Here is a 14,932-nt window from a genome sequence, read left to right on the forward strand (position 1 = left end):
TGTGCTTGTGAATTTGAAACGTCAAAGCCAGATTTAGGATGGAACATACCCATAACTATCAGGAGTGAAGAAAAATTAATTGACAGTTTCTTTGTCATTAATATATTGAGCAACATATTGCCCGTTGTGTCCTTTGATATAAGTTCCCAACATTTTGCCTGTGACCTTATCGACATAAATATGTTTTACACTTCTTTAATCGAATCTACAGCTCAAAAGTGCCGAATTTCACTGTGCTCTAAAATGATTTACAAGTATTTTTACGTTTTGCAGCTTCCACGATTTCTGAAAAATTTGACTTTGCCCTTAGAAACGGGTTCTAGAAATGGTCACCCGATCTTAGTGGCATATCGGCCGAAAGGCGCCATACCCATCCCTCGAAGCATTTAGCAGTGGCGCTCGCTCCTCGCATTAACTGCTAATGTCATACATATGCGCAGTGGCGTCATTAGGGTCAGCGGCACCCGGGGCGGTGGCCCGCGGCAACCCTACCCCTCCCCCCCCCCCCCCCCCCCCAATTGCATATGCGTGTTCAGTATTATAAGTTAAACAGATAAGCGCCATTGCGTATCAAGACACCAGAGTGAATGATCTAGCGACAGTATATAATCCCAGGATCTCACCACTCAGTGGCGTACCAACTTGTTCTTGAGTGTGTGGGGGGGGGGGGGGGGCAAAGCAGGGACCCCCCCCCCCCCCCCCCCCTTTTGGGCCGGGGGGCGGTGCCCTTGGTATCTCTTGGGCGCTGCCGGTCAGTGTTTGCCCTAACCAGTGGCAGCTGTTTCAGGGGGGGGGGGGGGGGCAATACACATGCCTTGCCCCCCCCCCCCCCCCCCCCCCCCCCGGTTGGTTCGCCCATGTACATCACTGGCTTCAATATTTACCGCTTTAAAAAAAGTGCCTCTGTGATTCCCGGCCACCTAACGTAAAGATCTCCTCGACATTCAAGCGTTGCTGCGTCGAAGCTTTTGTTAATATTCGAGCAGATGTTGCGCCATTGGCCGTCATACAACGCTTGCTTGAAATTACCGGCATAAGTCCCTAGATAAGAGCTTCCTCCAAGTGGCGAGATTCTTTGAAGCGTCGACTGCTTGACGGTGCAGGTTTTAGGAAGCGAATGGACGGCGCACAGCACAGGTTTGAACTGAGTGCCGCCATTTTGTTCCAGCGGAACGTGCTTTGTCATTTGTCAACCACACACGCATCCAGATTTATATATTTAACGTTTTATAGATTGTTAAAACAGTCGGGTAGTGCAGCGCGCGACAACGCAAACGCTCGGAGTTGGTAATAACGTAATCTCGCAAGGGTACGCCGGCGGCGCTGCCGATTGTAGCCGTCCCAGTGTTGCCTCATTTGGCCACGGTGGCGCTGATGATTAACCGATGGTGGCGCTTTCTGGAACCCTGCCCAGAGCCTTATCACCCGGGTAAAAAATGCTGAGTCACTGGGCTGTGGACGCATACGCGGCGTCTGATATCCCACACAGCAGACCTACAGCGCATGCCCAGAAGGCGTTCCGCAGCCCAGCAGACAAAGATGGCAGCGCGCAGAGGGCGGTTTTTGCAAAGGTCTATAGTGGGTACCGTGGTGAGTACACCCCATTTCACACTCTCGATCGGCGATGTCTGTGTTCTCCTTCCACTGGTCCATCGTCTTTTTTTTACGCTGTCTCAATAACTTTTCAACAGAGCCAATTGAGCAGCGCAAAAATCGATCGTCATGGCGATCGTCGTCTTTGCGCGTTTCCCGTCACCTGCTACATTAACCGTGACGCCGCGCTTTTGTCTGTACGCGATTGGTTTAGCCGGTGATAGAGAACGCACATAGACGATGAACCGTCCTGACGCGACGTGTACCGTTGGCTGCGGTAACAAGTAGTGACGTCACTCGAAGCTCCGACTGTCATGATGACGCAGCTGTTTGGAAGCGAACGGCGCGGCGGACAGCGGTAGAATGAACCGAAACACTTCGTCATTCGCGTTGGCTGTCGTTACTCGTAAAAGAAAGCATCGAGGGACTTTGCGTTCTGCTTGCTGTGCGCGCCGCCATTCATTTCCAAAAACCTGCACCGTCACGCAGTCGGCTCTTCAAAGAATGAAGGTAGTTGGGAGCCGCGCGGTCGCACTACGAATGCATCATGCAAAAGCCAGTCTGCAGACGAGGAGTGTTTCCTCCCTGTATGGCAGTCTTGTCGCGTAGGCCATACAAAAACTGTCTACAGACTGCCGAACGGCATCCGTACGCACGAAGCGAACCCACTTAATTCGTATGTACGAAGCGAACCCGCCTAATTCGAACGTGCTTGAGGCGCTCATGTCCGCAGATATTTCTGTTATCATGTCCGCGGAGAAACTCCGTGTCTTTTGTGTGGTGTATGGGGAGTGGGAGCAGGAAGCACGGAGTGGGCCTTCTATCATAGGAACTTCAATAGTAAGCGGTCTCTGGTTCCGATCTCTTTACGTGAGCAATCAAAATTCGATCGTGATTGACGCTAACTTCTGCGCGACTCCTCTTCTCTTCCAGTATCACCCAACACTCTTTCGAACGGAAATGTGTGTTTTGATGCGCAGTCCTGTTACATCTGTGTTTCGGAGAAGCGCACACGTCGCCAAGCCGTGCCCGGTAAGTCTTTGGCCTCTGGGGGTCGGGGAAGTGCTCGCCCCGAACGCTGCATCATTGGTAGCTTCACAGTGCAAGGGCATCCACCCCATAGCGGCTCTTTTTCAGGGGACGATGCAACAATTTTTCTATTTTCAAAAAATACAGCTGTGAGTTATTCTTTGACATTTATGTCATGTGAAAAACGCGTTGCTTGGTTTCTTTAAGCAATGCCCCCCCCCCCCCCCCCCCCAAAAAAAAAAAAAAAAAAATCCGTGAAAAACGAACACCGTTTACCCCAACTCGCACCCAGAGAAAAGGCGGCCACGTAATCTGGAGCCGATTATATTCCCCCAATGTTTAGATATTGATCGCCAAACTTAAAAAAGGACGCACTCTCGGGGATCGCATTAGTGGCAGATAACGGAGCTGTCCTCACAGCCCCGACATCAAGTTTTGCGAAGGAAAGACTGAAAGAAAATGTCCGCTCTTACCCATGGAGTTCCACCACGCGACGAAGACGATTCTCCGTCAGTGGCGTTGCGTTCGAGTATTCTTCGGTCCCACTAGTGCCAGTAAGCCTTTGTAAAGTGAGAAACGTACCTACCCAACATTGTTCCGCAGCCCATTTACAGCTTGAAACAATCGATAGCTGTCTGGAGATATCGCATAAATCGGTTTCTGAACTTATCGAGCTAAGATTTTGTACAATTAAGATGACCAAAGAACGTGCATCAAGGTTATAAACATTTCACTAACAAACTTACTTGAGTAAAAAGTTAAAAATCAGAAACTCGGAATACCTACGACGTCCGTCTGCTAACGAAAGGTGTCCGGTTGGCGCAACAGCCGACAGATGGAGGCAGTGCTCTCCGCGTTGACAGGTGTGACTGTAAGGTGGGGGTCGGTGGCAAATGCACCGACCACTGTTGTCGGCGACTTATTTTGAAGGTTTTTCTCCTCGTTCAAGCCCCTCACCTAGTGTAAAATTGTAGGGAGAGAACGGAGGTCACCGCCGCAGCTTTGCCCGAAAGTGTCGCCGGACCTCTTGCGTCCTGCTGGCCCTCCCCGTAACAGAGAGCAATATCCACTCGCTCGTTGGCAGCCAAGCGCACCACGAAGATTACACCTCAAGACAGCACGGATAAAAGTTGCAGACAAGAAAAGATACGCGGTGACAACCAGGGAGTGCAAAGCAGACGACGACATGTAGCCGTAAATAAATCTCAAAAAGACGAGACAACACGCCTGTCTTGTTTTTTTCTCGTTTTATTTCGATTTTCGCATGTTTTATTTGTAGAATAAAATAATCATGCACTGAGAATTCGCGCAGAAAAAGAGTGCATCGCTTCTGGCTCAGAAGCGTCGTCTGCTATTGCCGAGGTCGAGGTATGCCTGGAACGCATCTTCGAAAAACTGCCTTCTGTTGGCAGCTGTGGAGTCCCTGTACAATGGCGGACTAAGATAGCAACGTCACGGCATACTTTATGCGTTTGGTCAAATTAGACGGTAAAACAGACTCAGCAGGAAAAGGTGATGAGCGGAGTGACGTTGCACTTTCGACGCTGTTTGATCGGCTCGTCGGCTCATAGCTTTCGCCGCACTCCGACGTTCGCTATCTCATGGAAGGACTTGCGTGTTCCACGATATCAGTTGTTCCGCCATTGTGCAGTGGTTCCGACCTCAGTGGTCGGCACGTGACTTTCGAAAGGGGTCTGTTACGCCCATACATCAAAACTGGTCCCGAAGTAACAACAAATAGCGTTCCAAAAAGCCTTGAGGGACCAGCTTTTTGGACGCAGTAAACACCAATCGGAGACGCTTTCCAGGCACCATATATTCGAGGGAAGCGCACACACATCGTCGTGGCCGCCTCTGTGACGTGCCTCCATTTGTCGGCTGTTGCGCCAATCAGGCGTTTTCCATTAGCAGACGAACGCCGTAGGTAGGGATCTGTAGTCTTTGATTTCTAACTTTTTGCTCAGGTAAGTTAGTTCACGGAAGATTTTATAACCTTAGTGCACGTCCTTCGGCGCCTCTTTTACAAAACCTTAGCTCGATACGTTCAGAAACCGCACGATCTCGTTGCATTCACTGCGCGTGATTGTTTAAGCCGGCAATTAGAAACGCACAAAGTCGATGAGTGACACGTGCGACATTGACACGTGGCTCACCTTAAACGATATCTTTTAGTGCGAAAGCATTAACTGGTCTCTTGGAGCGAGCTGACGTCATCAATCTGAAGCGCGAAAACGGCAGATAGTTTCCTTCGGTTCCATTGGCTGGCTCGCGTCGACGGGGCTCCCATTGGCCGCTGCGCTCCTCACTTTCCACGACTGCTCACCCCATGGCGCTGCGTGTCCATCAGTGCGGAGCGTCCAAGGTCACCAGGAGAGCACACGCGCCGACCGGCGACGAAACGTACGCAGCAGACGCAAAAGGGAGTGGACGAGCGGCTTGCATGCTTTCGCATTCACAACTCATAAGAAGTGCTTAAGTCACCACGATTTTTTTTTAAGTTGTGCAACTAACCTTGTCTTTGTGTCAATGCTCCGCCGTTCGTTAAAACTTGGAAGTGCATTCGCTAAATCCTACGCTTTGAGAGAGCTAGACGGTGGCAGGCTTTCATTTCTCGGCCGAGCGTTTAAATATATACGTTTATTTTTCGCTCCGTTGAGCGGGACCTCCACCATTTCTTGCCGAATTGAGAACATTGGAATGCCATTCAGACGTCATAATGACACCGTCATTGTGAATTTTCGTCCATCGGGTATTTTTGTTTGAAGGAGGGCTTGGGTGTATGCTTTCGTTCGAATGTTTCCGTCCATGTTGTCTTGAGCAGAGCGTCGCCGAAAGTGCGTCCCCTGACGGTCTTCGCGGAAATAAGGCGGTTGGTTGCTTTTCGAGACAGAAACGAGTTCAAGCCATACGACTTGTAACTATATACAGAGTGTTTCGGAACATTCTTCATACGGAAACATGTTTGTATAAATAAAACAAAGAACGGGAGTGTATTAAAACTTTTCACCAAGATGTCTTTAGCTGCATTTTTCATACTAAAATTTCATGAGTGTGGTTTTCCGGGAAAAAATGTAAGCCTAAAACAAAATCTTGGATTTTTTCCTATGCACATGGAGGAAAGTGTTTAAAACCGTCTAGTTGACGCTGTTACTCACAAATGGCACCACGCGCGCTCGGATCTGCTGAGTCTGCTTTTGGCTGTTCATTTGAGAGAAGTTCTCACATTTTAGCTTTATGTTGCGATGTCCGTGATTAGCAATGTCAGTCAGACGATTTTTATCGTTTCTCTTTGAGTATGATAATGTAAAAGTTTTATGCAAGTACATAAAGACAGATCTGTGAAAAGTTACGTTGCGCCCCGTTCATTGGTTTATTTATAGGAATTTTGTTTGGCGCTCGAAGACACCCCATGTTAATTATGCTGAACTTGCGCCCCCGTTGTCAGTTTGAGTCCTTAGCGGTCGGTTGCAAAGTAAATGGGTACTGACATCTTGTCTGATCTTTCAGTCAGTTTTTTTTTTCTTTCTCAGCATTTGAGTGTGTTTTGTCCGTAGAAGACATTCAGCGATTCAGTCATCCGAGCATGAAGCAACATTAACCCAGAAAATAAGCGCCACAGTGTAATTATGATGATCATTTAGTAGTTTCGTTAGAATAGTGGTTCCAATCCTCATTTAGCTTTGACAGAGCAAAAACTATTCTACTCCCCAGCCATTGCACTGTGGACATCATAAAGAAGTGCTGCGTCGCTTAGAAACGTATGTTAGAATACTGTGTGACCAAAATATACAGCCACTTTCACCCAACCGGATAATTCATTCATTGGCATGCAGTTATGTGTGCAGGTAAGCGGCGTAAAACTTGCAGCCATGTTGCGGCGTGCAATGTTAACATTGATAAACATGTGAAAAGTCGCGTACATATCTTCGCGCTTTCTTATGAAACTTTCGAAATGACATGATGACACGAAGAAGTTCAATATAAGTTTATTCTTATTTGCCAAACAGAGGAAATCATTCTGCTCTAAAACTTTCGCGTGTCAGTTGCCTCTTTAAAACATACCAGAAGCATCACCGAGACTTACCGTTGCCGCCGGAACCCGTAAAAAGAGTAACAAACAATGAGCAAGGCAGAACGTTTCTACCAGAACTGTTCATTCATATAGCAAGGCTTTTGGCAAGTCCGCAAACTGCATACCAGTTTTTATGCACGTCGCACAAAACGGCACACTTCGTTCACAGGCAGCTGTTGTTTTATGCACAGGCACCGGAGATACTGATACAATCGCGGTTCTTTCAGGATGTCGTTTTGCTGTAATGATGTAAACACACACACACACACACACACACACACACACACACACACACAATGTGCACCGCACTACGTCTATGACGATGTTGAGTTCGCGGGTTTGAGGAGATAGTTAAACTTTGGGTTGTCCATCACGTGAGCTGGCACTGTAACGCCTCTCGAGAGAGCACCAGGTTTCGTCACTTTTTTTCCGTCGAACCACAGTCCCCGCTGCACCAGGACCCTTAGGTACCTGTCCGTTCTCTTCTCTGGAAAGTCGCCCCAGCGGATTCCGTCGTCCTTCTGAGCGGATCTGAGCTTGACGCGGAGTCCCTCCGCTTCAAAACACCAGGAGCAGTGCCAGCCAGCGTTGCTCACGGGATTCTGGCCTAACACCCACTCCTCCAGCGCTCCACCGTAGACGTCTTCTGCTTCCGGCGGAATCTCTTCCCTCCTCAACCGCGACGCGTCATCCTTGAGCACCTTCGACAGAAAGCGGACCGTGCACACGGACAGAACCTGCACGTGTTCTTGGACGTGCAACCAGAAGAAACCGTAGAGGCTCCAACGAAGCCTGAGGAACATGGGTTCTCCGTAACCATCATGCGTCTTGAGGAACGCCAGAGCTCCGGCCCTCGGTATCTCGTCTGCGTCCGTCAGGACAAAGAGGTCGTCATCGCGTAGCCCGGAGATCCTCTTGCGACCATGCTTCCAGAGGAATGTCCTCTGGTAGCCGTCGGCGTACCAGCCATCCTCCCGGCCCTTTTCCGGAAAATGGTCAAGCACCATATGGATGATCTTGTCCTGGTATTCGGCAAGAAACCCTTTCATGAGTTGGGGCAGCAGTCGAAGCGGCTTGGTCTCACCCAGAGCGCTGTAGTTGGACTCGCAGACGATGAAGACATCCACCACAGCGTACAGTTCGTGCAGCCTGATTTCGAGCAAGTCCAGCTCGTGGTTGAAGTTGAGGGCGTTGATGACCCGACGCGGGGGTCTCGCGCGGCGCCGTATCTTCTTATTTGTCCATCGGCGCCTGAAGCGCTTCGAGGAACTCACGGAGTCAGGGAGACTGCAGTCGGCGGCGGACCAACCCCTGAGGCAGGTGCAAGTTTCGCCCGACGTGTTTGGGAAGTCGGTTCCGAGGGAGAAGCAGGTCGTGTTCGAGACGTCCTTAAAGTAGGCGGAGACGTCGCTGTCACCTGTCAACTTGAACTTTGGGGGCCTCTTCGCGTTGTAGTGCTGGAAAGGGTACTTGGGGTCAGGACGGGGCAGGGTCGGTCTCCGGGCCAACTCGAGTGGGACGGTGACCTGGAAGCAAGACGTGCTGAAGTTTGCAGGCTGTATTGAAACAAGAAGATAAACTCCTGCGTTTTCGTGCGTGGCCAGGCTTTTTTTTTTTCTAGGTTTGTGTTTTTGCCCTATTTAAAACCACATTTTGTGTTAAACCACGGTGTGCAAATGTAATCAACAAATTGTCGGTCCGAGTATTTTTTATGTGTATTAAGAGCAATAGAATTTAAGAGCTACGAAATTCCTATTGTTACGAAGGACGTCCTAATTGGAAGTAAGTTATTGCTTGAGAGTTCACTGAGTGTGACACTGAAAATTTACTTTGTAATATATCCTTAGCTCTCGTCTGAATTAGGTAACCGTACATGAACTCGACCGCATCCCTCAGTAAGGATATTCAACATCAATTAAGACAAAGTAATTGAGCAAGGAGAACATTAATGCTACGCAAGTAAATCTTTTAAAGATGTTGGTACCCACACAAAATATTCAATCATAAATTATTTAATTTCACCACCATGTGATCACCCTGTCACAAGAACAGGCTTTGTGCGAGTACGAGGGGGGTTCGGTGGCCGAGTGGGCTGAAACGCACACCCAGCTCGACGCGCGTGGAGCGAAAGCTCGCGCTGCAGAACCCAGGGTTCCTGGGTTCGAGCCCCACCCCTGCCCGTTTCGATCTGGATGAGCATCGTACCGGCGTGCGGTCGTGTACCGCTACTGCGTGAGCACGTTGAAGACCCCAGGTTAGCAGTCGTACTGCACTGGCAAAATTGCTCATCTGCAGTGTAAACCAGTGTCTCCCCTACTGGCAGACCAACCTTACGCTGTATAAATCACTCAAACGTCCAATTTGACTTTTTTTTGTGCGAGTACGTAATCCAACTTACGATTCGGCACTTCAGTGGAACACAGAAAAGGAAGCAATGGCGGCTTCAACTTGAAGCACGCGGATTGCGGACGAAGACTTGGAAGTTGTGAAAGGCATGGGTTTTGCCAAAAAAATATCATAATGACTGTGAGAGTGGCACCTGAAGCGTCTGCTGGCCGGCCTGCACGACGAGCGGCCAGTCTCCATCGTGGCCGGACTGGGTCCTGTGGATGCGGGTGACGAGGAATCCCGTGCAGACCAGGGCGAGTGCCAGGAGGCGGACCCTGCGGTATCCGGGGCCCATGCCGCCTTCTCCGGACCCCGGCCCATCACCGGCTGCAGCGCCCGGCCAGGATCACACCGCCAATCGGGCCCCGAGATCCGCCTGCGTCACCGCCTTGTCCCCTGCGCAGAGTCGTGGACGAGGAAGGGTGTCAACTCGGAGGTTCGTTCCGAATCTCCATTCCCGCTAAGCCCGCCACGCCACCCACTTGACAATGTCAACGTCTTCTCCAAGGAAATATCTTCCTTGGCGCAGAAGTTCGAAGTGCCTCGTGCGTTTCTTTCATAAAGTACTGTCAATTTGCTGTTTTTTTGTTTCTATTTAACACTCTCGCAAGCTAAATCGCCTTGCTTCGGGCAAGCTCACGAAGTAAGAGTATGATGAGCCCCCTTATAACCACTCTACTGAATGAAATTGAAGGGGTTCTGGGGACATCATCGGATGTCGACGGAGCAAAGTGCCGGCCGGGATAAGGCACGCCATCACGTCATGCATGTCGCGTCGCTCTGATTGCCGTCGTCGCCGACGCACCGAGCGCCAGTTAGCCCGATCGTCCGAGCGTGTCAGACTGTATCGCAACCGGCGGTCGCCGCCTTATCTCTGAAAGCATCTACTTCCGGCAAGGACACGTGGACATCAAAGGCACCCCCCTCCCGGAACGCCGACGTGCATCTCACAACTCGCTTCCGCTAAACTGTTGTATTCGATAAATCTACACCTTTTTGACACAGTTAACTCAAACAACACACCGCCTTTTTTTTTTCTTTTTTGCTGCGTTTCACCGAGGGTTTTATTATAGATACGTGATTTCCCCCTCTACTATTCAACTGGTGCAAGGCACAAGTAGATTCCGGGACCAGCGTACCCGAGCATTGTTTTCGGGGGAGCTGAGATGGCTGGGATGGATGTCATAGGCCCCTCTGGGCATGACACTGGATTCTGGTATGCGAAAACCTGACCGGTCCGTAAACATTACACAATAGACCATTTGCTATATTACCCAAGCATCAAGGAGAATGCAGGGATTGGTGTTCCACAAGACACACGCGCTAACCTCAGCAATAGTAAGTTTTCTAAAACAAAAACCTAAAACAAATTGTATCTTGCATGCGCGTTCTTTAACGCTTTATTTTGGTTATTTACTTCGAATCTTTTATACGCGGAAGGCTTAAGCGTGTGGGGCGCGTGGAACACCAATCCCTGCATTCTCCTTGATGCTTGGGTAATATAGCAATAGGCCTATTTCACATAAAACCAACTACTTTATTTTCTATTGTGAAGTTTTGTTTTAAATATAAAATGGCCAACTGAAACATTGGTTTTCGATTACACGTTATTTACACATAAGTGTCACCAGTGCTTCCCAAACGTTTCTACCCTGCAACATCCCCCCTCCCCCCGAAAAAGAAAAAAGAAACATTGCGACATTTTTTTTTTTTGCGATGCCAACAGATTTTCATTTTCAGTGCATAAGGAGTGATGAACAAAATTAACACTGAAGATGGATTCCACAGTAAATATAAAGCAGTTTAAATCAATTAACTAAAAAACACACACACACAAAGAAAAAAAGCATGCGAGCAAGAATGATTGTTTTAATGGCTAAAGTGAGCTGCTATTCCGTCTCTCGAAACGAGGGCGAAATTTGGACACGCAACTCACCGCTCTGGCTCGGTGTTGCACTGCGACCCGTGGGATCCGGACAGAATGGTCCCGGACAAAATGGTCCCGGTCAAAATGGTCCCGGACAAAATGGTCCCGGTCAAAATGGTCCCGGACAAACTGGTCCCATGCCCTAACCCGGGCAAAACGGTCCCAAGCAAATTTTGAGACAGTTGGCTTGTTCTTCGGAAGTTGGTCGATTTTTTGCGCTTGCTACATATTGGACATTGAGAAAATTTTTTTTCTGAATACTTAAAAATGAAACGCTAACCATTTTACAGTTTACATATTCAGTTGAAAATACACTGCATGCCGGTAGTTGAGCCAAGACGAAGAGAAACGTATACTATAACAATAATATAGAAGTACATATATCAAATAATACGTCTGTAATATTTGATTTAATCAAGACGAAAAGAAAGACGTTGTTCCATAACACGCCATCCCAAAAAATATATTTGAGGTTTGTGTTTACAGACGTTTTCTGTAGCCTGTCGTTCTCAGTCGCGTGGGTTGCTTATCTGGTATGTGGGTCGAAAAAAATAATAAAACATTTCAACCTGGAATATGCGAGAAATATAGGGGAGGCAAAACAAGAATGTGTGACAATCACGCCTTTTTCGTGAACAACTTCCAGCGGCGTGGAGACATCAAAACGATGTTTCACCGGATACCGGAAGTGACGACATTCCAGATGGCTGCGACATTGTGGATCACATAATAGTGATACATGATTGCCCTCACGCAACACAAATATGTAATATGTGCATGATGATGTCTGAATCATCATGTGCGTACGTTTTCTTGCAGCGCCATTGCGTTGATTTGAAATTATATAAAATACTGCCGATTTTTCTTATTTTCTTCTCGCACCTACACTACGTTTTACTAAAGTCACAGTGCAGCCAATGCTACGAGCTGATAGGACAAATCAAGCAGTACTGAAAACAAAACGCGCCGATGGCATTCGTCGACTTTTTTGTGCATGTTATTACCGGCTAGTCCAATGAATCGCAGAGTGCATCGCGACGTTGCGCTTTTAGTGTGCGCACGTGTCTTTGCGTGGTGACTTCCAAGCGCCAGCTTTGTACAGTGCTCTGACTAAGGCTAAGAGGAGCCATAGAGCCAAGTGAGCAATAATATAACTTTAATTAACTTTCGGACTTCTTTAGTTATTTCCTCAAATGTATAGAGCAAAAACCTTAAATATATTAAAGTACATATTACACGTGTGTTCAATATACCTTCATAGCAGCAGTTAACTAAAACTTCAAAGAGCGCCCAAAGTGTCGACAAATCGCTTGGGACCATTTTGTCCGGGCTTGAGCTTGGGACCATTATGTCCGGGACCATTTTGACCGGGACCATTTTGTCCGGGGCCATTTTGTCCGGGACCATTTTGTCCGGGACAATTTTTGTCCTACACCCGCGACACGTACTTGGCCTTCATTGACGCAACCGCAAAAAAACCAAGATCACTTTTTTTTTCATCCAGGTTTTTAAGTTTCATGTTTCAATTTTTTTCAAGTTTCAAGTTTTTCAAAAGGGGGTTCGCGAAGCGACCCGAGCAGCTTCGCGAAATCCCGCTCAATCTGTGGGCGGTGACCCCCGCCCCCCCCTTGGTGTCGCGACCCGCAGTTCAGAAAACACTGGTCTAAACCATAGAGCTTCAATTGCTCGAAAATCGATTGTCTCATTGCAACACTTAGTAGACATGGTGATGGTCTCATTGTCACTGGGGTTATGACAAGGGTGACCACCCGTCAAAATTGTTTGTGCGTGTGAGGGGGGGGGGGAGGGTAATCCGGGACCCCCCGTGACTCCCTAACTTTAAGCACTGTTGACAGGGCGAGAACTGTGCCTGACATCCAACATGCGCTCGCTGCCTGCCCGCGTATTTTGTGTGCCCGCGCTCGATGCTGGCAAGACGCTCAATCGTTGGCCAAAATGGAAAGCTCGAGCGGGAGGCAAGATGACTAAAGGACCTCCCTGCCGTTCTAGTCCTGTCAGTAACTATGCGGGCAGAAGTTGAGGGAGAGGAAGAGACGAGAGCGCACGGAGAGAACACCGAACTCTAGCTGGTTCTAAGGATTAGGGAAGGAGATGCAAAACTATATGTAGCTGCTCTTGTCTCCACTGCACCTGTCGAACGGTAAAACAAAGAGGAAAAAAAAGACAAACTTGAGAGGAAGAAAAAAAATTAAAACGCACGTTAGTGCCAGTTGTGTCCTGCTCTGTAAATGGTTCGTTTGAGAGTAAGTTCTGTTAACGGTTCATTTGACAGTAAGTGCCGCAAACGGTTCATTTCAGAGTAAGCAGCGACGTGCTTCGCGCAAAATATACTTTTTTTTTTCTTTTTGCTTTCCATCTTTCTTTTTATCGTTACGTCGGAAACATGAGTTGGGGTACACGGTCGCAAACAAAAGTCAATTGATAACGTTCTAAAAAAAAAAAAAGATAAATAAACGTGAAAGGCCATACAAAAAGGAAAAAAAAAAGCGCTTACGACGAGGGCTTTATATCTCCAACAAGCGTATAGTTTCCCCCGCATGCAAACAAGCTAAGAAATCCTTGGCTATTATTTCCGGATCGCCGCGCAGGTCGCCCATCTTTATCCAAGAAGTAGTCGGTTGTTTTATTTCTATCCCGGAAGAACAGCATTCCAAACAAAGCGGCGGCACGCTTCTCTCCCCCGAGGGTCGTCTCGATCCGCATCGAGAACAAGTTCCTTCTCATTGTTTGTCCACCAACATAACACAGAGGGTTGTGTCGCGAACCTGGTTCCGGTGGGACCAGGTTCGAGGTCGTCGAAACTTTTTAAGTGTCAAGTTCGACAAAACATTCGAGTAAAGTTCGACTCTTATCCGCATTCGCAAAAATAATAAACCAGCTTACGCCATCTCGTGGAGCAAAAAAGTGCAATATTTGTTGGGTATAAATCGACACGCTGCTTACGAACAAGTCTGCCTTTGTCCACAACAGGTGTTGGCCCTGCGCATGCGCAAAAACCGCGATTTGCGTGAAGCGTCTGCCCAATTGCGACGTGCCGACACCAGCGCCACCGCAGGAGTGTGACATCAAGGGCCACCTGTTAAAGTATATTAGTATTTTGACATTACCAGTGATAAAAGTGGCATTTGACTTTTTGTGGCAGGTTCTGTAGCAGGCAAAATATTAGTTTGGAGCAGCTACTGACGCTTTTGGAGCAGATACCAACATCTGTTAGCGGGAAACGGAACAAATGGTCCCGGAACAAATGGTCCCGGAATAAATGGTCCTGGAATAAATGGTCCCGGAACAAATGGTTCCGGAACTAATGGTCCCAAGTACAAACTAGGAAAAAAGGTCCCAGATAAATATTGCCAATATCAATTTCGCGTTTTCGAATAAATCCGATAAAATCCAACAACACTTGCCGGTAAAACATTTTACGGATTCCAATTTATACGAAAAGCTCCGAATTTCGATGCTGCCGGTTGCACGAACTCATCCGGTTTTTATACTTTTCTGGGAAGCTCAGAAATGTTTTGCGCTGATTTTTTTTTAATTTAAACTTTTGTGCTACAAGCGTCAGAAAATAATATATTTTCAGCCCATATAAAAAAGAAAAGTTAGGTAGCTTCTCTACGACAATAATCGAATGGGGCTCGCTTATATAAATATACTGCTGAAAAACACTGCTATATAAAAAAAGATACTCAAAAACAACTGCGAGGCATGTAACCGGGGATTCAGCAGCATAGTCGGGCATAGCCATCCAACTGTATGGGAGGCGATCGACGCCCTACGGGCGGAAGCTTTATCTGTCTCCGTAAAATCTGCTCAGGAGTTTTTACGGAGAAGAAAACAAAAACAGCGCTGGTCCAGATGCAGCGCCGACTGCAGACTCTCCGCCTGCAGTAGGGCCGGGGAGA

At 48.0% G+C, this 14,932-nt stretch overlaps 1 protein-coding gene across 1 annotated transcript in view; it reads right to left on the reverse strand.

The window, feature by feature from the left end:
- Window positions 1–6,592: 6,592 nt before the first annotated feature.
- Window positions 6,593–14,932, reverse strand: part of LOC8036468 (beta-1,4-mannosyl-glycoprotein 4-beta-N-acetylglucosaminyltransferase) — a 55,063-nt gene continuing 46,723 nt past the window's right edge. The window contains exons 2-3 of the mRNA XM_002411849.4: window positions 9,234–9,478; window positions 6,593–8,220 (exon numbers count right to left, since the gene is read on the reverse strand). Coding sequence (XP_002411894.3) covers window positions 7,009–8,220; window positions 9,234–9,377 — 1,356 coding nt within the window. The 5' untranslated portion in view covers window positions 9,378–9,478 and the 3' untranslated portion in view covers window positions 6,593–7,008. The remainder of the gene's footprint in view (window positions 8,221–9,233; window positions 9,479–14,932) is intronic.

This window comes from Ixodes scapularis, unplaced genomic scaffold, assembly GCF_016920785.2.
Source record: "Ixodes scapularis isolate PalLabHiFi unplaced genomic scaffold, ASM1692078v2 PGA_scaffold11__112_contigs__length_91849675, whole genome shotgun sequence".
Classification (NCBI taxonomy): Eukaryota; Metazoa; Arthropoda; class Arachnida; order Ixodida; family Ixodidae; genus Ixodes; species Ixodes scapularis.